A 24,007-nucleotide genomic window follows, 5' to 3' on the forward strand; every position below is an offset into this window, starting at 1 on the left:
TTAATCTGAATCTGTCCTCCCCTTCTTACTGATGAATAGCCTCTAATTTCATTATAAATAAAAATGAATCGTTTTTGCTCCAAAGATAAAGGACAAGTGACTATTATAGTTTATAAAATCATGTAAAATATGAATTTGTCTCCCAAAGTCTCCAATATAAGACCTAATAACTGACTTATCTCAGTTAGAACAATGCTATCTAAAAGAAATATAATGTGAGGTACATATACAATTTTTAAAATTTTAGTAGTCACACTAAAAGAAACATAAACAGGTAAAATGAATTTTAATAAGTATGTTTTATTTATAATAAAATAACCTAAAGGTAATATATCTACAACATGTAACTAATATAAAACATTATTAATAAGATATATTTTTAAACTAAGTCTTTGAAATTCAGTGTGTATTTTACACTTAAAACACACTCAATTCTCAAAAGCCACATTATAAGTGCTCACCAGCCACAAGAAATGGGCTTCCACACTGGATAGTATAGCTGTACACAAACAAAAAGAAGCAGTATTTTAGAACAAGAAGCAAACAAAGAGACAAATAAGCTATAAATAGACTCAAAAGAGGCATAAATATATCCATGACTGATAAGTCTTGAGTAAATTATTTAAGATAAGCTAGGACTATAATAAAGGTAATAAATTGTATGTTATTTCTTAAAAAGACACCCTAATATCACAATTAAAAGAACTAGAAAAGCAAGAGCAAACACATTCAAAAGCTAGCAGAAGGCTAGAAATAACTAAAATCAGAGCAGAACTGAAGGAAATAGAGACACAAAAAACCCTTCAAAACATTAATGAATCCAGGAGCTGGTTTTTTGAAAAGATCAACAAAACTGATAGACCGCTAGCAATACTAATAAAGAAGGAAAGAGAGAAGAATCAAATAGATGCAATAAAAAATGAAAAAGGGATATCACCACCGATCCCACAGAAATACAATCTACCATCAGAGAATACTACAAACACCTCTATGCAAATAAACTAGAAAATCTAGAAGAAATGGATAAATTCCTCAACAAATACACCTTCCCAAGACTAAACCAGGAAGAAGTTGAATCTCTGAATAGACCAATAACAGGCTCTGAAATTGTGGCAATAATCAATAGCTTACCAACCAAAAAGAGTCCAGGACCTGATGGATTCACAGCCGAATTCTACCAGAGGTACAAGGAGAACTGGTACCATTCCTTCTGAAACTATTCCCATCAATAGAAAAAGAGGGAATCCTCCCTAACACATTTTATGAAGTCAGCATCGTCCTGATACCAAAGCCTGGCAGAGACATAACCAAAAAAGGGAATTTTAGACCAATATCCTTGATGAACATCGATGCAAAAATCCTCAATATAATACTGGCAAACCGAATCCAGCAGCACATCAAAAAGCTTATACACCATGATCAAGTGAGTTTCATCCCTGGGATACAAATCAATAAATGTAATCCAGCATATAAACAGAACCAAAGACAAAAACCACATGATTATCTCAATAGATGCAGAAAAGGCCTTTGACAAAATTCAACAACTCTTCATGCTAAAAACTCTCAATAAATTAGGAATTGATGGGATGTACCTCAAAATCATAAGAGCTATCTATGACAAACCCACAGCCAATATCATACTGAATGGGCAAAAACTGGAAGCATTCCCTTTGAAAACTGGCACAAGACAGGGATGCCCTCTCTCACCACTCCTATTCAACACAGTGCTGGAAGTTCTGGCCAGGGCAATCAGGCAGGAGAAGGAAATAAAGGGTATTCAATTAGGAAAAGAGGAAGTCAAATTGTCCCTGTTTGCAGATGACATGACTGTATATCTAGAAAACCCCACTGTCTCAGCCCAAAATCTCCTTAAGCTGATAAGCAACTTCAGCAAAGTCTCAGGATACAAAATCAATGTACAAAAATCACAAGCATTCTTGTACACCAATCACAGACAAACAGGGAGCCAAATCATGAGTGAACTCCCATTCACAATTGCTTCAAAGAGAATAAAATATCTAGGAATCCAACTTACAAGGGACGTGAAGGTCCTCTTCAAGGAGAACTACAAACCACTGCTCGATGAAATAAAAGAGGATACAAACAAATGGAAGAACATTCCATGCTCATGGGTTGGAAGAATCAATATCGCAAAAATGGCCATACTACCCAAGGTAATTTATAGATTCAATGCCATCCCCATCAAGCTACCAATGACTTTCTTCACAGAATTGGAAAAATCTACTTTAAACTTCATATGGAACCAAAAAAGAGCCCGCATCGCCAAGTCAATCCTAAGCCAAAAGAACAAAGCTGGAGGCATCACACTACCTGACTTCAAACTATACTACATGGCTACAGTAAACAAAACAGCATGGTACTGGTACCACAACAGAGACAGATCTATGGAACAGAACAGAGCCCTCAGAAATAATGCCACATATCTACAACTATCTGATCTTTGACAAACCTGAAAAAAACAAGCAATGGGGAAAGGAGTCCCTATTTAATAAATGGTGCTGGGAAAACTGGCTAGCCATATGTAGAAAGCTGAAACTGGATCCCTTCCTTACACCTTATGCAAAAATTAATTCAAGATGGATTAAAGACTTAAATGTTAGACCTAAAACCATAAAAACCCTAGACGAAAACCTAGGCAATACCATTCAGGACACAGGCATGGGCAAGGACTTCATGTCTAAAACACCAAAAGCAATGGCAACAAAAGCCAAAATTGACAAATGGGATCTCATTAAACTAAAGAGTTTCTGCACAGCAAAAGAAACTACCATCAGAGTGAACAGGCTACCTACAGAATGGGAGAAAATTTTTGCAACCTACTCATCTGACAAAATGCTAATATCCAGAATCTACAATGAACTCAAACAAATTTACAAGAAAAAAACAAACAACCCCATCAAAAAGTGGGCAAAGGATATGAACAGACACTTCTCAAAAGAAGACATTTATGCAGCCAAAAAACACATGAAAAAATGCTCATCATCACTGCCCATCAGAGAAATGCAAATCAAAACCACAATGAGATACCATCTCACACCAGTTAGAATGGCCATCATTAAAAAGTCAGGAAACAAGAGGTGCTGGAGAGGATGTGGAGAAATAGGAACATTTTTACACTGTTGGTGGGACTGTAAACTAGTTCAACCATTGTGGAAGTCAATGTGGCGATTCCTCAGGGATCTAGAACTAGAAATACCATTTGACCCAGCCATCCCATTACTGGGTATATACCCAAAGGACTATAAATCATGCTGATATAAAGACACATGCACACGTATGTTTATTGTGGCACTATTCACAATAGCAAAGAGTTGGAACCAACCCAAATGTCCAACAACGATAGACTGGATTAAGAAAATGTGGCACATATACACCATGGAATACTATGCAGCCATAAAAAATGATGAGTTCATGTCCTTTGTAGGGACATGGATGAAACTGGAAAACATCATTCTCAGTAAACTATCGCAAGGACAAAAACCAAACACCGCATGTTCTCACTCATAGGTGGGAATTGAACAATGAGAACTCATGGACACAGGAAGAGGAACATCACACTCCGGGGACTGTTGTGGGGTGGGGGAAGGGGGGAGGGACAGCATTAAGAGATATACCTAATGCTAAATGACGAGTTAATGGGTGCAGCAAAACAACATGGCAGATGGATACATATGTAACAAACCTGCACATTGTGCACATGTACCCTAAAACCTAAAGTATAATAATAAAAAAAAAGAAAAAAAAAGAAAAATGCTAAAAAAAAAAAAAGCAAAAAAAAAATACAAAAACAAAGGGGTTGTAGCGAAAACATGTATCTTCAGAAGTTGTATGTTATATAAAATAAGTTCAAATAGATATTGGTCGTGCTCTCTGGAAGCTTATAAATAGGTAGTATGAAAGATAAATAAATGTTTTTGCTTTATCTTTTTTTAATTTTAAAATTCAGATTGTTTAATGTAACATGTTTACAATCTCTTAAGGAACAAATGAATTACAGGTATTTTGCTTTAGATAAAGGAGGACTTGGGATAAAATCACTGCTGAATATTCAATAAGGAAGTGTAATCATCAAGATTAATCATACATAACAAATTAGTTTTGTTGTCCACAAATCGATTTTTAGGTGACAAAACAAAAATTATACATGTGTGAGTGTTCCTGGTCTTTCTTTTCCCGTGCCAGAATTCTGGCTTGGCCTGCTGAGTCTCTTCACCTGCCTCACCTTTTAAGACTGTCTTCCCAGTTTAATTATTTTAAGCTTTGTAATAAAGATGAAGGAAATGGAATACTATGAAAATACAAGGTTAGGGCTAGGTGTGGAGCATTACAGAGAAGTTTGGGCTAGGTGTGGAGCATTACAGAGAAGTTTCAAGATAAGAGAATCAAGAGTAGCTCTACTATGAGAACAAAACAAATGCAAGGGAAAAAATGAATTTTTAAATAAATATCACTATGGTGGGTATATATGTGTGTGTGTATGTGTGTTTATATATATGTATGTGTATATATGTGTGTGTATATATATGTGTGTGTGTGTGTGTATATATATATATACACACACACATACACATATACACACATTCCACATGATATTAAAGAAACAGAACTAAATAATCTGAGTCCTATAGAAATTACTTTTGGCCGGGCATGGTGGCTCACGCCTGTAAGCCCAACACTTTGGGAGGCCAAGGTGGGCGGATCACCTGAGGTTGGGAGAGGAGAAATGGAAGTTACTATTTAATGGACACAGGATTTCAGTTTGGGAAGATGAAAAAATTCTGGACTTGGATGGTGATGATGGTTGAACAACAATGTGAAATCACTTAATGCCACCAAACTGTACACTTTAAAATGGTTAAAATATACAGTGACTATGATTAACAATATTGTACTGTGTATTTCAAAATAACTAGAAGATTTTGAGTGTTCTTATCACAAAGAAATGATAAATAGTTGAGGTGATGGACATGCTAAGTACCCCAATTTGATTTTTACACAATGTATACATGTATCAAAACATCATATTAGACCCCAGAAATGCATACAATTATGTGTCGATTGAAAACAAAATTTTAAAAAGGGTTGAAATAAATTATGTTATATTTTACCTCTATAAAAAAATTAAGATATCAAGAATTTGAACATATCAGGCCAGCCTGGGAATAAACCTAATGACCAAAAAAAAAAAAAAAAAAAAAAAAAAACTTTTACTGACTTTCAAAACCATAGTTTTTTTGCTCTCATAAAAAATTATTTGTATATAAATTTCATTTTTTATAAATGCAAAACACTAATATCCTTAAAAAGTTAATCATCATTCACCTGAAAGACTACTGAAAATAAACATAAATGCCAAATGTTAATGTTAATTTTCATCTATTCATCTTTACCTTCTCTTCAGAATTATACTAAAAATTAAAGTTGTCTTTTTTCTTTGCCAGTGAGTCATTCATTTTTGTACTTCATTCATTTGATATTTATTAAATGCCTACTATGTGCACAGGTTTATAATTTTTCTGCAATGGGTATAACAATATATCTTTCAACAGTCAAAAGGGAGAGCTGATAGAAAAATACATACCTCTTATGATGGTTAATTTTAGGTGTCAACTGGGCCAGAGGATGCCCATATATTTCATTAAATATTATTCTGAATGTCTGTGAGTATGTCTTTGAATGAGATTAGCATTTGCATTAGTATACTGTATAAACAGACTGCCCTGCCTAATGTGGATGGGCCTCATTCAACCAATCAGTTGAAGGTCTGAACAGAACAAAAGGCTGACCCTCCTACAAGTAGGGGTAATTAACTCCTCCTAACTGAAAGATACGAATGGTCAACTGTACTACTAGAATTTTAAAAAAAGATTTCTACAAAAAGAAATAAAGTTGATTTAATTTACTGTAGTCTATAGTTAGCATTAAGGCAAAAAACCATGAAAACACTCCTTCATGGCTCTTGTCATTGTGCAAGCTATCCCTTTGTGGAAAGCTGTTCTTTTCCTGCTCTTTTAATCCTAGAACAGTTACTTGTCCTTCAAGATCCCTTTCACAAGACATCTACCCATGAAGCCTTCCCAACTCCTCCAAGCAAAGTTAGTAGCTCCATTAATGTTCCCACAGCACTTTGTTTATATCTCTACAATATTACTTTTATCCATCATAATTTATCTGTTTATTCTTCTGTTCTGAATTTCAAGTTACTTGAAGGTATGAATTATGTTACTCTTTTATGTACCCAAGAAGTATCTTGACTCTAGCAATGGCACACTAGATTAGGATTATTCAGTAATTTATTTAACTATCATTTTTTTTTTTTTTTTTGAGACAGAGTCTCGCTCTGTCGCCCAGGCTGGAGTGCAGTGGCGCGATCTCGGCTCACTGCAAGCTCCGCCTCCCGGGTTCACGCCATTCTCCTGCCTCAGCCTCTCCGAGTAGCTGGGACTACAGGTGCCTGCCACCACGCCCGGCTAATTTTTTGTATTTTTAGTAGAGACGGGGTTTCACCGTGGTCTCAATCTCCTGACCTCGTGATCCGCCCGCCTCAGCCTCCCAAAGTGCTGGGATTACAAGCGTGAGCCACTGCGCCCGGCCTTATTTAACTATCATTTTAAGTATTCTGAGCCTGCTGGAGTAAAAACGGAAGTTTCCATATGAAAGTTATAAAGCAGAAAATGAGCTTAAGCAAAGTGGAACTACAGTCATCAAGATAAAATGAAAAAAGAACTGGACTAAGGGTCAGGGAATCTGGGTGTTAATTCCTAGTCTGTGAAGGACCATAGGATCTTAACCTACCTGGTTCTCAGTTTCCTCGTCTATGCAAGTGAAAGAGTCAGGCCATTGACCAGATCCGATAACACTCTGACTCCTTACCAGTCTCAAATATCCAGAAAACTTTTTTTAAAATATAAACCATGTATTTTCAGTGGGCCCTCTGTATCCATGAGTTCTATATCCATAGATTCAACCAATAGGGGATCGAAAATATTTCTTTTAAAAAATAGATGGTTGCATCTGTATTGAACATGTACATTTGTTCTTGTCACTTCCCTCAACAATGCAACAGAACAACGATTTACCTAGCATTTGCACTGCATTAGGTATTATAGGTAATCTGGAGATGATTTGAAGTACATGGGAAGATATTCATTGGTTATATGCAAATACTATGCCATTTTATACAAAGGACTTGAGCATCCATGGATCCTGAGGGGTCCTGGAACCAATCTTCCATGGATACCAAGGGACAACTGTATACATGTAGGTATACCAATCATCCTCCACTCAAAAATAAAAATGAAAACTGAAATGTTAAAGCAAGAGGCAAATGTAGAAATTAAAAGAATCAGAATAGCCTGCAAAAATAAGATTTGTACCGAAGCTGGACATGACTGAAACAAGCAAACTATATCAAAGATGAGAGAAAATGTTCAGAGTAAAGTTCACTAAACACCACAAAATGCCAGATACTATGTTAAATACTCATAATGGCAAGGTAAAATAATGTGCTGATCCTCAAAAGATTCAGAGCCTCTAGTGCAGTCTGATAAGTAAACAAACACAGTTGTCCCTTGATATCTCTGGGGTATTGGTTCCAGGGCCCTCTGTGGTTACCAAAATCCATAGATTCCCAAGTTCCTGGTATACAATGGTATAGTATTTGCACATAAGCTATGCACACCCTCCTGTGTACTTTAACTCCTCTCCAGGTAATACCTAATACAATGTAATGCTATGTAAATAGTTGTTATACTATATTGTTTAGGGCAGTGATCCCCAACCCTTTTGGCACCAGGAGCCGGTTTCATGGAAGACAATTTTTCCATGAATAGGGGGGTTCAGGGGGGATGGTTTTGGGATGAAACTGTTCCACCTCAGATCATCAGGCATTAGATTCTCATAAGGAGTGCACAACCTAGATCCCTTGCTTGCGCAGTTCATCATAGGGTTTGCTCTCCTATGAGAATCTAATGGCACCGCCGATCTGACAGGAGGCAGAGCTCAGGTGGTAATGCTCGCTCACCCATGGCCCACTTTCTGCTGTGTGGCCCAGTTCCTAACAGGTCCATGGCCCAGGGGTTGGGAACCCCTGGTTTAGGGAATAATGACAAGATTTAAAAGTCTATACATGTTTAGTACCATCCATTTTTTTCTCACATATTTTCTATCCAAAGTTAACTGAATTCATGGATATGGAACCCATGGATACAGAGGGCCAACTGTAATTTAAAATAGAATGTGTGGGTACTAAATCTGAAATATGTATAAAATTCTATGGGAAAGCACAGGTTGGGAGGAATAGCTTTTAGGGGAATATCAGGGAAGACGTCACTTAAAGAGGGGTAAGAGCTAAATCTTGAAAGATGAGCTGTTCTTTAGACAAAAGATGGAAGAATATGATGACTTGAGAAATGCAACAGCTATCAAGTAACAGTCAATATATTATCATAAAAGGAACATTCTCGTACTGATAACTCATATCTCCTAAGGTTAAAAAATTTTAAATACTTAATTTAAATTCAAGGACTTTGAAAGGGTGATCAAGTTATAAAGAATTAGAATAAATTAAGTGAAATAATTCTATGACATTTTATAATCAAGTATCGTTTATATATTCAGAGTTGAAAACACTTCTCTTATAAGATAGCAGACTTGCTTAGCTTAGAAAGACAATGACTTTATTTCACTGAATATTTCACAATATAGGTCAAGATGATTAAATAAGATAACACAGGTCATATGCTTAACACAGTGCCTGACATGTAAAGATTCTATCACTGTCATCATCATCATTATCAAAGGTAATGGTGTATTTAAATAGCAAAACTTGGGAATGGAAGATCCAGCTTTGGATCTCATTCTGCTACTAAGCAATTTTGCAATCTTGGACAAGCTCCTTAACCTCAGTTATAGTTTAGTTATTATTTCAAAGGAGTTGGAAGAGGACATTAAAAACATAAGATATGAACCCAAACCCAATCTATAAATGCCAATTCCCTTCCCAAATATAAAAAAGTAAATAACATAAAAATATGTATATACCATCTTTAATCTGCTGCAAGTTATTTCTCTCAGAAAATGAAAGCATTTGCTAGAGAGAAATACATCTAGATATTTTTACTCCCATAAAATTTGCTATTAATCAATGTTTGCTCTACCTTCATAAAGTGAAAGAGAAATCACAATTATTAGAAGTTATATTACCCAGATGCTAGTATAATTCCTTCTATAACTCATTTGTTTTATTCAAGCAAATATGGTATATACAGTGGTTCAAATAATTACCTCCAATATATAACAAGAAAATCACGAATTTACTTTTTCTGTATAATATATTAATGCATACTATTATTCTGGTTCAGAGTAATCTCTCAAGTATCCACATTATGCCCAGTGAAAATGTATAAAATTCAAAGCCATTACCACATAACCAATTATTTCCCAAAACTCAAATATTAATAGCTCATGGTATAGTTCTTGCTAAGTCACTTTAGTGTACAAATCCATTCAATTGACCTGCATTCATTTTTAATTTCCTCTGAATAGCCTGTCCTAAGTTGTCTATGGGACACATTCCCTACCAGAGAATCAACTCACTGAGGCTGGCTGGTCCCTCCCCTTCCAGCATCATCTCTTCATACATGCTGTCTTTGGGATAATTTCTAAGTACTAGCTACATTTGCTTAGTAACGGGAAAGAACTCTAGCTTTGGAACCTGAAGGTCTGAGTCCCAGCTGTGCTACTTAGTACCTAGATAACCTTGTCTAATTACTTCACATTTTCTACAGCCTTAGTTTCTACATACGTAAAGCAGGAATGGTATCTACAAAAGGAAATTATTCTGAGGGTTAGAGAACACTGCTGTGTTCAATTTCGCAAGTGTATCATAAATAGTTAAGAGCTATTAAACTATAGGCTAATGTTATTTTCTAAAATAGTCATAAAATAGTTTTTAATCCTTTAACTTGCCTCTTAGACTTGTTACCCAAGCAGTCTTCTAAATATTTAAGCAAATACTCCTAGAGGGAGTTACTATTTGCCTTGGATCACCATCCATGTCTTACTATATCAACATGTGAAAGTCAGCCCTGTGAGAGAAGAGATAGAAGACACTCCACACAAAGGAACTGGTGTTACCTCTTGCCTCTTCCTTCCCCAGTTTCTCACTCTCCTCATTCAAAGTAAGAAATCAGAAAAACTACCTCTGGCACTGATAAAGACTATGCAGGATTCAAGACAACAGATGTCCTGTGCTTCAGCAGGAGACCATGATCTGTGTGTACCTAAGAGTCTCCTCCCTGACAGGTCACTAGGCTCAGGTACTCCAAGCTAAAATAGGACAGATCACTTTTAGTTAGGTCATTACTTCTTTCTATGGTCAGGTGATTCTCAGGACCAAGGTAAGAACTAAAACAACAATAGTAAGTACTAACTAAAGTTTACTATATACCAAGCACTTTAATATATTAACCCATTTAATCTGCACAACCTGTATCTCTATCTTATAAGGTTGAAATCCCATTTTACACACGAAGAAACTGAGGCACAGAATGTTTTAATAGCTGTATGTTATTTCATAACATGGATGTAAAAATAATATATTTAATGTTTTCCTATTATTGAACATTTAAGTTGTTGCCACATATGTTATATCATAAAAATACACTTAATTTTCATATCTGTCCACAGGTATTTTTTTCCTTAGCCTAAAGAACTAAGAATAAATTATAGGAACCTCTTTAAAATCCTTGATACATATTGGTAAAATGTCACTCGGAATAGCTGTAACAGTTTACGAGCCAAAAAAGAGCATTTAAGATTATTTTAACTTGCCCTAGCAAACAATCATCATTTCTTTTTTTGTGAGACAGGGTCTTACTCCATCACCCAGGCTGGAATGCAGTGGCATGGTCACAGCTCACTGCAGACTCAACCTCCAGGGTTGTTGCCTAGGTTGGTCTTGAACTCCCTGGCTCAAGCAATCCTCCCACCTCAGACTCCCAAAGTGCTGGAATTACAGGTATGAGCCACCATGACCAGCTGGTCATTTCTTTTTAATCCCTTCCTTTTCATGTTATCTGTTACCTTACGTTCTTATTTAGCCAAAGTGAGTATTTTTATATTAATTAACCATGTATATTTCTTCTTTCTTGAAATATATCAAGTCCTTTGACAAGTAAACATTTTTCTTATGCTTCGTCTTACAATATTTAATACCTAAAGTATTTAAAAAATTTTTAATTTAGAATATTAGGAATCTTTGGGGCACAAATGGATAGAAACCCAACTCAAACTGGCTTAAAGCAAAATGATACACTGAAACATCTGGGGATAGAACTGACTTGAGGGGATCCAAAGCTGCCAACAGCAATGTATGGCTTGATTTTAGGTGCCTCTTTAACAACAGCTATGTTCTCAAGCAGAATCTGCCTTCATGGCGCAGACTGCAGTCAATTCTAGACTTACATTCTAACATTTTCAGCAACCCCAGCGAAAGCACCTTTTTCTTTCTTCAGAAAGAAGTTATCAAGCTGTCTCAGAAGTGCAGCTAAATTTTATAACCAATACCAGTTACTGTTGGGCCAGACGTCAGTTTCTCTGTCTGGTTCAGGAAAGCAGGATAAAGACCAGTGAAGCCCCAGACCATAAAAATCAAGAATGACTCCCTAAAAGAGTATCAAAAAATCGAGAATGTTAACAGCAGAAAGAATGGATGCTAGGCAGCCAAAACTGGCAGAAATCTATAACATTAGTCCTTGGCTACCCACCCATCTCAGACACTCATTTCTTTTCATACATATAACTACTTAAATATCCATGTTTAACATGGCTATCTTAGACACAATAGAAAGTGTACTTACCACCTTACCAGAGGGTGAAAAAAGACAAAGTCAAATTACTGCATCTAACCTCAAGTCTGAAATTTTTGTGTTATGACAATATTCTTCTTGGTGGTACCTCAAACCTGACCAATTACATAGCTATGTAATAAATTTAACTATACCTTCTAATTAATATACAATGGTAAAAGAACATTAAGTAACAATAACTGCACTTAGAAGACTGCACAAGGTTAAAGAAACACCACGATAACTAATTTCAAAGCATAAACCATATATCATTGGTCAGAGTAACAAGAATTCCCTGTCCTTGCTAATGGAATTCCTTGGGTCGGCCAATATGAATGCATTCACTACCACTATCTCAGAAGATCTCACTTATTATCCTCCATAATGCAGATTTTCCTTCTAGCAGCTATACTGCTGGAGCTTAGAACTGCCTTAGAAGTAAAAGAATACAGGCCTTTGTTTACCAGGCTTGAGGTTTATCTCGAAGTATGGCTTCCCTAAAACTTTGTTAAGTTTTTCGTCAATTTACTTAGTCAAAGGAGTTGAATTCGCAACCAAAACATGAGATCCTGTCAGGATCTTGACAGCTTTTAAGTTTCAGTCTCATAGCAATAGGCCTTCCCAGTACTCTTATCCCCTTAACCCTCAGCTTAATGATCTTCCTTGAAGCAATGTGAAACAATAAACTGGGTGAGGAGGCACAGCTATTCTATCACTTGCTCCCTGGTTGCATCCTATTTTAAAGCTCTTCACAACTGGATTACTGTTACTTTGGTCAGAAGGCTGGCATATACTGCATGAGAGGCTTGGGAGAAGCTTATCAGACAGAACTTTATTTGGTTCTAATTTAAACTCTTGGCTTTCCTCTTGCCAACTTTAGCACGGGATAAAAACTTAGGCCTTTATGACCTACAAAGCTTTAATATTCTAATTCTCTGCTATCTTGGATGGCAGCTACAGGCAGAAAGAGCCTCTCTGCCTTGGAAAGGCTACATTTTCTTTCTGCTTTGCTTTCAAGCATGCTAACTTGGACCAAAGTTAACTGCTCTCTTAAAAGACATTGTATCAAAGACACCAAAAAGTGACCAAAACATTCCAACATCCCTAAAATTCCAACTCAGTAGTTCCATTGACAAAGATAACACAGCTGACAATTTAAACAGCTGCTCTGTAAAAAGGAACTGCTAGAGGACCACAAAGTTCTCACTGCCTTCCACTCCATTTCAAAATCTAAGGTCTGTTTCCTACAATGTGTCATTTCCAGATACTAATGTCTATGTTACTGGGGATTCCTTCTGTTTACAAGTGACAAAAAACCCAACTTACACTGATTTGAAATAAATAACAATAGTAAATTTTAAAGGAGATAATTTAATGGTTAGAAGATAATCACCACAGACATAAAGAACTCTAGGTTCTCCAACAGAATCATGAGGTTGTTTGCTTCACACCTGGTCAAATTCTAAGACAGGGACCTACAACTCTTAAGAATTTACACATTCAGCATCCCCATCAGAAAGCCTTCCAGCACAATTCCTGGAACCTACTCTGGCTCGCTACCCTTGGGTTAAATGTTTGTCATTGAACCAATCACCACAATTCCTGCCACACCTAGGTTAGATGTCTGAACCTCAAGGCAGGCAGTGGGGTAGACCCACCTAAACCAGCTGAACTAAAAATGGGGAATGAGTGAGTCATCAAAGGAAAACTGAGATACCACTACAAAGAGGTGAAATGTATGCCAGACACACAAAAACAAGAGATGTCCACTATTCTTGGCAATATGACAAATGCTAACAATATTTTCTATAATTTCTCTTCAATGCATTATGTATTTTCTTTGTTAACAACATGACTTTGTTATGTGATTATATTTGATTATACATAAAAGTTTACTGAAAAGTTTTTACCAGATTCGAACTTATTAACAGACGCCAGTTCAAAATAACATCTACATATGCAGTAATGCCTACACAGTCAGGTAATATCATACACATTGAACACATAGTTCTAGTTTGAGGAAAAAAAAATACATGAAGTTTATATGAGTTGAGTTTATATATGAGTTTATTTCAGGATCCTAAGTCTGGACCGTAATGTTGAACATAACTTCAGAAATTGACCATAATCATTACTGCCTAATGATAGTGTCCTGCACACTACAAATGTACTTAACTTATCCAAGGCCTAGAAATACAAAAAATAAATATGCATAAAATCAATTCCTGCCCTCATGGAGTTCACAGCCTAGGAAGGGAAACACACATAAATAACTGTAATGCTACAGGGTGATATGTGATGCCAAAGAGATATGCTAACATTGTATAAAGACAAGAAATGGAAAACCTGGAACTAATGCATAACAATATGTTCAGTATATAGTAAAAAAAAAAAAAAAAAAAAAGCAGATGACTGAATTTTATAATACAGCTATACCAGTGACACAAAACGGGGGCTGGGTCTGTTAGACCCAATAAATTATTTCACACTGTTTGGGAAAAGTATAGCAAAAGAATAAAGAACCTTGAGATATTTTTAATTAACAGCATAGTATTTGCCAAAAAGCAGCTAGCAATATACAAAACATTTATTTAAAATTAATATAACTTGATTGTAGACTGACCATAGAATATTTGCTGCCTTAGTGTCATTATGTGACTAAATTAATATTTCTATGGAAAATCTCAAAACTCCTTAAGATATTGAAACCTCGAGCATTTACATATGAATCCTGAATTTTATTTTCCATACCCAATCATGAGAATAAAATACAACTCAAATTAATATGAAAAGGCTTACATATCAACATAAATTAAAATGCAAGAAATTATTTTAATATAAATGTGGTTTTATTAGTATTAAGGACCTCCATGATTCTAAGATACAACTGTATATTTTTTAAATAAATATAATTCAAATGCAGAAGACACCTTGTTTGTAAAATTCTAAATATCTTTAAAATGAAAATTATGACTATCAAGCTGCAAATTTAAAAAAACTCTAAGAAGAAGAGTTACTGCCATATTCAAGTACAAAAAAAAAAAACCTTAAAGTTACCCTTTTAACAAAAATACCATGATCCATAAGCCAAGATGAAAGAAATTTAGTAAACCACAAATCACCTCAAAGCATCTTGTTAGGCTTCCAGTTCAGCCAAGAGCATGCCACTTAGAATGTAAAAAAAAAATCAGAGGAAATATCATTTTCTACAACTGGACACACTGATGTAACTCACAGTAACTCATGAAAAAAATCTACAAATCCATGAAAAATTTTCATGAAAAAAATTTCATGAATTCAGTTATTCATAAAATATCTTCAAGTCTATAATTAAATTCCATAATTATAATCATAGAATTATACTATATACATAAGCCATTCCAAAAAAATTATGAATTCTTTCACTAAGTAAATATTAATCCTCTATTATAAACATATTTTTCTAGAAATTTATGTTCATAAAAGCAACTTCCATATTATAAGCAACGATAACACACGATATTTACATAGCTTTTACTTCAAATATGGATAAAGCTTATATAAACCTATGTTAAGTGTGTTTACAAAAGAAGTAATAGATTAGGTAGTACGCCAGCTTTACAACTGAAAACAATCAACAAAATCTCTTCTGTGTAGTTAAATTCTCTTATATTGCCACTTTAAGTAATTCTTCCAGAAGCCAAACTTTGTTAAAGATCAGTTTCTTTCATTAGTAGAGCTACAATGCAAAATCCTTGACAATGCACTCTGACTGTAACTTTATTCACAAACTAATTTACCTATCTTCCTAACATTATCCATTCCATATTTCAATGTTTTAAGTCAACTATAACATCATTATACAAAATACATACATCTCTAATGAAAATCACTCATTTTATATCATATCACATTGGTGATTCTTCACCAAACTCCCACAATCCACCTAGTAGTAAAAATAGGTCTCTAGACCTTTGGGAAACAAAGCAGAAAAATTACAGCCACCGCTCTGTTGAAGAAGTCCTACACTTCAGTGCATGCTTAAACTTCACTCTGCCCAGCTTTTAATTCTTTGGCCAAGGCATGTGAGAAATAGCACCTAAAAACCAAGTATTTATGAGTATCCTTACATAGGAAGAAAAAATAAACAGGAAAAAGAAAGAAAAATATACTAACAAAGGTGACTGAGACAAGGGTATTGTTTAAGGCAGAAACTCCTCTTTTTTTTGAAGTTTCATTAGTTCTCCTTTCTTTTCTGTCATTCAGGGCACAGTAATAGGTATTTCAATATTTCACCTTACATTTTTATTTAATGTGTTAAATTAAAACGGAAAATTCTAAAAAATCATTTTAGATTTAATATTAAAGGTTTCCAAACTCTAATGAGTCACTGAGTGTCCTATATGAATTTTATTGGTTTACTTATTAAATAAATAGAATTAAGTTTGATAATTAGTTTTTTAAATGCCCATGACTTCCACATATTTTTGAGAATCCACTTAAATTTTCATATGACATTTTCATGAGTATATTGGCCAATAAAGCCCTAAATCTACAGTTCAAGAAAATTATACTTCAAATGACTAATTTATATTCCACAATTAATATAATTAACAACTTAGTAATAAACAGCTGCTTTTGTCATTTATTCTTTTCTCCAAAAGTTTCTATTTAAAAATCTATTGCATTCTTTAAATATACAAAGAAATTTTAAACCTAACTCTTTAAATTCCAAGTATCATTGCAGTTACAAAGTCTTAAGTGGATTTGGAGATATACTATCTCAGTATTACTTTATTTCTAGTGACTCTAAGCTTAATGGTAAAGTTCTCTAAAATAATGTCTGCATATTGAAACTTCATGTCAGATTTTCATTGCTCTGAAGAGTTAAATTTCTTTTTTATCTCAAGAGAAACATTTCACTTCCTTTCTTAGTCTACCGTATATCTAAAAAACCCCATCTGTTAAGAACTGATTCAGCATACATTGCTACTGCTGCAGAGTCCAAACTGGTTATACATTCAAATCAGTTTCCAGGTTGTGAAAGCTCTACTGCCTCTTACCAGGTTAAAATGTATTAAGTAAGCATAGGAATACTTACTAAAATAGCCTAATATAATCTAACGTAAAAATGATATTGGTTAGATCAAAACTGCAACTAAAAATGTGTTCCTTTAAGTTACAGAAATACAGTTACCTGCTAACATACTAACAGTTTGAGATTTCATTTATCTTCTTTTAAAAAGAAATGGCAAGTACTGACCTCTTATTTGCAGCTAGTTAAAATTAAAACTCAAGAAAACCGTATTTCTAGTAGTGTTCTGAAAGAACTTGGTTATATCAACTTAGTGACATTCCCTCAAACTTACACTGACTTTTCATGATGATTTATCCGAAAGGTACACAAAAGTAAAAAGAGGTGTTTTGTTTTAAACAGCAATGAATATAATAAAGACAGATAATCTCCTTTGACCTGACACACTAGCAAAAGGAAAAAAACAGCTTCAACTTTTCTGTGCATTTACGAGGTTCATAAACCGTAGACATTATCTAATGCATGTCTCAGGACACCACTGATGCAGCTGCAGCTTTCTCTCAGTTTTCCAATAAAGTAAAAATAATTGCTTAGCTGAAAAATGACTGCATGGGTGTTACGAAGTACCCCTGTAAGCATATTGTTATATTCCTGTGACTCCACACCAAATACAATACTCAACTGATTGCTCTCGATTTATGTCTTGCCTTACAGTATATCAAAGACTAGATCTATTGCAGAGAAAACTGTTTAAAAAGCTTGGCTGCATTAAAAAAAAACAAAAACAAAAACAAAACCTCCATTTACAAAGCACTAAATATGAACTACTGTTAATTATCCTCAATGTATGATTCTCCTCTCCTTATTTCTTTCCATTTCTTTCCCTGACATCTTAAACGCTTCTGAGCCTCTCTGTAGATAGCGCAAAACATTAAGTCATACACACTTCTGCAGTAACTCTTTCTTATCATGAAAGGAACCAAAACCTGGGGCTGCGTTTAAAACCTTTCCTTTTTAGTCTTTACCCACATGCCACGCTACTGAAAGTAACCATAGAAATCAACCTGTATGATTTGGTGTCCTCACGCACCTTGTGTGCACAAAAAATGACTAAGAGATCAGTACATTCAGGGCAATATTACAAAGAAGTGACGGCTGCTTCAGAGATGGAGGGGGATGGATACAGACACAACACTCTCCATCACGGCCTTGGAATATTTAAAGACAGATGCAAAACTGCATCATTTTCTGTCTCCTTCGAAAACATCACACCCCAGCTGCTCAAGTTGGAAGCTAATGCGCTTCTCACATTTCAGCAGCACGGGGGAATTTAGGCTCCAGGGGCAAGGCTGTTATCCTCGGAGAGCGACACCACGGACAATTAAGAGTGTGAGAAAAAGAACCCCAGAGAACAAGAGGCCTCCTCACCTCCTAACTAAACTCTAAAGTCAACCCAAAACCTTCACCGCGGGTACTGGTTTACTCGTGGTCCTAAAAAGTGGTAAGAAGCGGTGTTAAGTTGGGCACTGCGCTCAGGTGGCAGGAGAGGACCAGAAAGAGGAGAGGAGGGAGGTGGCGTGGCGTGGCTCTAGCAGCGCGCAGGCAGGTCACCCGCTGGGCAATACCGGCTGAACGCTCTGTGCTCCCAGGGACGCGCGGCGCGTGCGACCCTGGGGGTGGAGGGTGGGAGCGAAAGGCGCTGGGGACGGTGTATGTGGGGACTGGGGAAGCAGACCGAGAGCACGCCTTTTCCTTACCAGGTTGAGCACCGTCTCCACGATGTCCCTGTTGCTGACCTCTCCGACCTGTATGAGTCCAATCAACACTGCGAATTTCATCCGGATGTTGCGGATCGGCACCGAAGGGTTAATCATCCCCGCGGGGAGCATCACCGAGCCGGAGCCGGACGCCCCCCTTAGCTCCCCCATCCCGCTGCCCCCGGTGCCGCCACCACCGCTGCCCCCGCCGCCTCCGCCAGCGGCCCCGACGGCAATGAGCCCCACGGGCTGAGGCTCGAGCCCCGGGCCCGGGCCCGGCTTCTCGCTCGCCATTGGCCCCCCTCCTGAGGAGAAGGGAAGAGCAGCGGCGCTGCCGCCGCCGGTACCGTTATACCTGCCTCGGCCCCCGCCCCCCGGCCGTCGCCTCGGAGCCCCAGCATCCACCAGCGCCGCGGCGCCGGGCCCGCTCCCCGCCTGCGCCTCAGCCCGGCCCGCTCCGGCGCTCTCCCCCGCGGAGGCGGCGGGGAATCCGCAGGCTTATTCTCGGCGGTGGCGGTACCGCTAACCGCTGCCGGGCAAGCGGCCGTGCCCGCCCAGCAGGTGTGCCGCCGCCGCTGCCGCCACTGCTCTATCCCTCTCCCGGTCCGTCCGGCCCGGCCCGCCCCCCGCGGAGATGCTGCAGCCGCTCCAAGAAGCCCTAGGACGCGAGCAGCTGGCCACGACTCTGGCCGGTGCTAAAGCTCAGGCTGTGGCCGATGCTATTGACGCTGCTGCCACAGCTGCTACGGGCGCCACTGTTGTTGTGAAGCCCCGACGCCGCCGCTCACTCCGCCATGTTGCCGCCCCCTGCCTGCGGTAGCAGCCACTGCGCCTGCGCACAGCCTCCGGGGGGGCGGAGCCCTCGGTGCACCCCCTCTTTTGCCCTGCCCTCCTTCTCTTTCCACCCACCCACCCCGACACCCCTCGTCCCTCCCCCAACCACCCCGAACGGATAGACAGGTGAGCAGGTGCATGGGGACTGCTGCCAGACACTGGGGCAAGCTGGCAGAGGCGGGGCGGGTAGTGGCTTCCTTGTGGTTTTTCCCTTGAGGGCGGATTCTCCCTGTGGGGAAGGACACTGTGTGCATGTCTTGCCTTCGCTGCCACCTCCTCCTTCTCTCAATATCCTCTTGCTGGGAGGAGGTTCCTCATCTCCGTTGTTGCATCCAGCTGCTGCTACTGCCAGTGCCACGTGCCTTGTAAGGTAGGGGAGTGGCAGACGACCTCTTTCTGCCCCTCTTCGCCCTTCCTCGCAGTCCTGTCCGCCTGCCCTCCCTAGAATTTCCCAAAGAAAAAGTGGCTGGCAAAGCAGAAACAAACGCACGGGGTGGGGGCGGGGTGGGGGGGCGATCCTGCATTGTCGGGGGAAGAATACAGATGGAGTGTAATGGTGCTTTTTCTACAGCCATGAAAGAGGCTGACACCTGCACACTCGGGCACGACTTAAAATAGAACTTGTCAAACAGTGATCCTCTCTGGATCAAGCTCGGAACAACAAACAGCTCTTGAACTCGCCTCCCAGCCTAAAAAGACTGCAGTGTGTGACAAGGTGGGGTAGTTTGGTGGGAACGACAAATCCGACACTTTCAAAATCCTGACGATCCTCAGGTATGATGCCAATTATTGATGTTTCCTTTTTTCATAGGCACGTACAATTCAGAGGACTTTCGAAATTATCTAAAAACATGGGTGATTCTGACTGCCAGCCTTGATCTGTGAGAAAACTACATATCCATGCCTGCACAGATACAAGAGACAAAAAATAAACCTTTAGTTTTTAAAAATTAAAATGTACACAGTAATCTTGCTGCTAGTATTGAATTAAAACTAAATAGGCATGACTGTTCCTTGAAAGGAGGGATATAATTTTCTTTAATATTTCATGAGGTCTTCCCTTTTCAATAAAGATTATTGCAAGTCACCAGAAATATTAGGTATCTCGAGGTATATTCAAATCCTTTTAATTGTCATCTCAAATGAAAAAGGTCAATATACAAATCCACCATAATCAGTTTTGTTATTATTCATATTTAATTGGACCTGCCAGTCAAGTTAACTCCCCGGATATGGGAATACGGTAAAATTCTAAGTACCACAGGTTATAAAAAAGTTCCTCAAAACCAGTACTTAGGAAGAATTCCTGGTTGCATGTCTGTTTACTTGTTTAAACTTGCACCAAAGTGATTGAATTATTAAAGTAGTTAAGCAAACACTTCTGAAAGCAGTGGTAACTAGCATGTCCATTTAAATTAAATGGCAATTGAATTATAAAATGCTAGAATGCTTGAAACTGTATGGGAAATCTACAAAACATACAAGTCATAATAGTATGACTTGAGATATACTATATAATTGAAAAATCCTGTAACATTTATATCCTTCTACTACGTTTTGTCTGTCCCAAGTGAGTATCATCTGCTTTTAAGAGTACTGTTTCGTTTGCAAATTTAAAATTATATCTTTTTAAAATACATAAATCTAGACTGAAAGGTTGTCACACTAAGTTTTTTTACCCACTGTGCATATATCTATATGGCAGCAGGTTCTACTTTTTGCTATTTTTAGACTTCTTGCATGAGTACTTTGAGAGACAGTGACAACCTGAACTTTCTATTTCCTTTCTGAATGAATAGCTTAACATCATTTTTAACATTTCCATTTTAATTTTTCTTGTGTTTTTTCTTAAGCAGTATATATATGTACTTGGTTGTATTTTTCTGCTCATTTTTCTTTAGTGAAGATAGTGGGTAAAGATAATATCACCATTTCTAAGTAGGAAAACTCCACTTCTTTTGCCTACTTAATTCAATTTCAGAGATATTTAAAAGAGCTTACCAATTAAAAAGCTTTCTCCAGTAGATGATCAGCTCCTCACAGGCACTATGATACTGTGGAAAGTGCATGATTCTTTGAGTCATACTCACAACTTACTACCTTTGCAGTCTACTCAAGCTATTTGAGTTTCAGTCTCCGCGTTCCTTAAGTAGGGATGATAATATGTGTTCCATAGGGAAGTAAGAATTCCATAAAATAATTTCAACTGAGCAGCTAGCATATAGTCAATGTGTCTTTGTATCCTTAGTATACAGGGATGTGTGTTGCATGACCTATAAACACATGTAATACCAATTATAACCACATATAAGTCTGCATAATTGCACAGTTATATGTCTTCCATACCATCCCAAAAGCATAAAGTTTAGAAAAGTCAGCAGGTCTATTTCTTTTTGGCCTACAAAACCTTTTCCCGGAAAATGTACAAATAACTTTACATTTACGTTAACAATATTTTGAAATAAAAGCTACGTAATAATAGAAGATACCTAATATGTATATTTTTAAGTCTCCAGATTAAAAATATATTTTATGTAGTGAATATTAATTTTGTATGCATTTTTGCATACCTGTACTTCCTAAGGACAACCATTCAAAGGTAAGAAACCTGTGAATCTGAGTTTCAGGAAGCAATGTTGCAGAGAGGTTGAGAAGTCATGCCCCAGATTCAATGGAAGCTGGATTTAGATTCTAGTTCCACCACCCACTTATATGTGTGATGTTGGGAAAATGACTTTAGCTTCGAAGCTTCAGTTTACTCAACCCAAAGTAAGAATGATAATACTACTTTATAGGATTAAAGGAGCTAATACATTTAAGGTACTTAATGTAGTAGCAAGTGACAATCAATAATGTTTCCCTTCATTGGCTGTCGGAAAATACCCACAGTTATTTTGTGTCATTATTTTTGGTTTTTTTTTTTTTTTTTTTTTTGCACCTACCTTGCCTGACATAATTTACATTGAATAAATGTGTTAAAAAATGAATGGATGGAAACAGCAGTTCTCCACACTAAATATTCCCACTTCCTTCACCTGTTCTTTAAAGAACACATTTCTTGCTTTCCTCTAAAGTTTGTCTGAACAGAATACTCCAAATTCGATGTGGGTTTAGACCTGTATAAAACAGAGGGAAATTCTTACCTCACCCTCAACCTTTAGCAACATAGCTCCAGTTAACGTTGCCCCAAATCAAATTAGATCTGTTTGGTTTGTTTTGGTTTTGGATTTTTTTCTTAACATGACACTAATGATTCATGTAATGTAGTAATGATTCACATTTGGCACGTAGTAAGTTCTCAAATAATTTTGGTTCCATTCTCCTCTCATATTGAAATTATTATCACCATTAAATTAGTTACAGATCTGCCCATTCTTCCTGGTAATAGGTCTAGCATTCATCCCATTTTTTTCATCCTCACTGCAGCCACCGATTCAGATCCTAGTCACTTCATACCTGGTCTCCTCTTTTCCATACTCACTCTTCTCCAGTCCATCCTTACATGGGTAGTCTTCGTAAAGTTCCATCTTGATGGACAGATTAGATCATCAAGGATTAATTAGGATTAATAAAGAGTTTTACTTTATTAACCACAATAGCTTCTGCATGAAATAATTATCGACCTGAAAAACTAAGGCGTTTTCTTTTGTTATTACTGTTTTTGTTAGCAGCAGCATATCTACAGTTTGTAGCTTTGCATGTAGATTTTGAGATATAAGTACAAAATTGAACGTATCAATTTAAATTTAAATTTTATTTTAAGGCCAGACGTGGTGGTCCATGCTTGTAATCCCAACACTTTGGGAGGCCAAGGCAGGTGGATCACTTGAGGTCAGGCGTTCAAGATCAGCCTGGACAACACGGTGAAACCCCATCTCTACTAAAAATACAAAAACTAGCTGGGTGTCGTGGCGGCCACCTGTAATTCCAGCTACTCAGGAGGCTGAGGCAGGAGGATCAGTTGAACCCGGGAAGCAGAGGTTGCAGTGAGCAGAGATCACGCCACTGCACTCCAGCCTGGGCAAGAGAGCAAGACTCTGTCTCAAAACAAACAAAAAAAATTATTTAATATAAATTTTCTTTTTAATTATCCATTTAAATTTCATCTGCTAGGAATTCTTAATCCTGATTATATCATGCAAATAATTTATTGTCTTATTAGCCTATGTGCAAATTTGGGAACATTCCTTCTATACCTCCATTCAAATGTTTGATTGAACAGGATGAAAACAGCTCAGCAGTCACCAGTATCACTCTGCTTGAATCAATTCACATTTTTCAAACTGTGGGTCCCAACCCAATAGGGAGTCATGAAATTGATTTAGTGGGTTGCAACCAACGGGGTTTTTTTTTTAATGAAATGAATAGAAACACACATAATGAGAAATTTCAAAATCTATTTTGTAAGGGTAAGTACCGTTTTATAAGATCTGCTTTAATTACATGCACATGTACATAAAAATACATATGTGTGTTTACTAGGTAAAGATGTAATATGTATTTCTTACTGCAAATTGTAGTCAAAAAGTTTG

At 37.3% G+C, this 24,007-nt stretch overlaps 1 protein-coding gene and 1 long non-coding RNA gene across 4 annotated transcripts in view; one reads left to right on the forward strand and one right to left on the reverse strand.

Moving 5' to 3' along the window:
• NBEA (neurobeachin) overlaps window positions 1–24,007 on the reverse strand; it is a 736,578-nt gene that overhangs the window by 698,404 nt on the left and 14,167 nt on the right. For 2 of the 3 annotated variants that reach the window (XM_058437670.1, XM_032150485.2), the window contains exon 1: window positions 18,642–18,995. The exons of the other annotated variant lie outside the window; for it this stretch is intronic. In XM_058437670.1, the coding sequence (XP_058293653.1) occupies window positions 18,642–18,935 (294 nt within the window). In that variant the 5' untranslated portion in view covers window positions 18,936–18,995. Of the gene's footprint in view, window positions 1–18,641; window positions 18,996–24,007 lie in introns of those variants that run through there. 3 annotated transcript variants of the gene reach the window in all.
• LOC131383276 (uncharacterized) lies at window positions 18,894–20,569 on the forward strand. The gene is made up of 4 exons (XR_009213175.1): window positions 18,894–19,601; window positions 19,693–19,845; window positions 20,047–20,190; window positions 20,287–20,569. It is a non-coding gene; the product is annotated as an uncharacterized LOC131383276 (long non-coding RNA).

The sequence above is a fragment of the Hylobates moloch genome, unplaced genomic scaffold, assembly GCF_009828535.3.
Source record: "Hylobates moloch isolate HMO894 unplaced genomic scaffold, HMol_V3 SCAFFOLD_4, whole genome shotgun sequence".
Lineage (NCBI taxonomy): Eukaryota > Metazoa > Chordata > Mammalia > Primates > Hylobatidae > Hylobates > Hylobates moloch.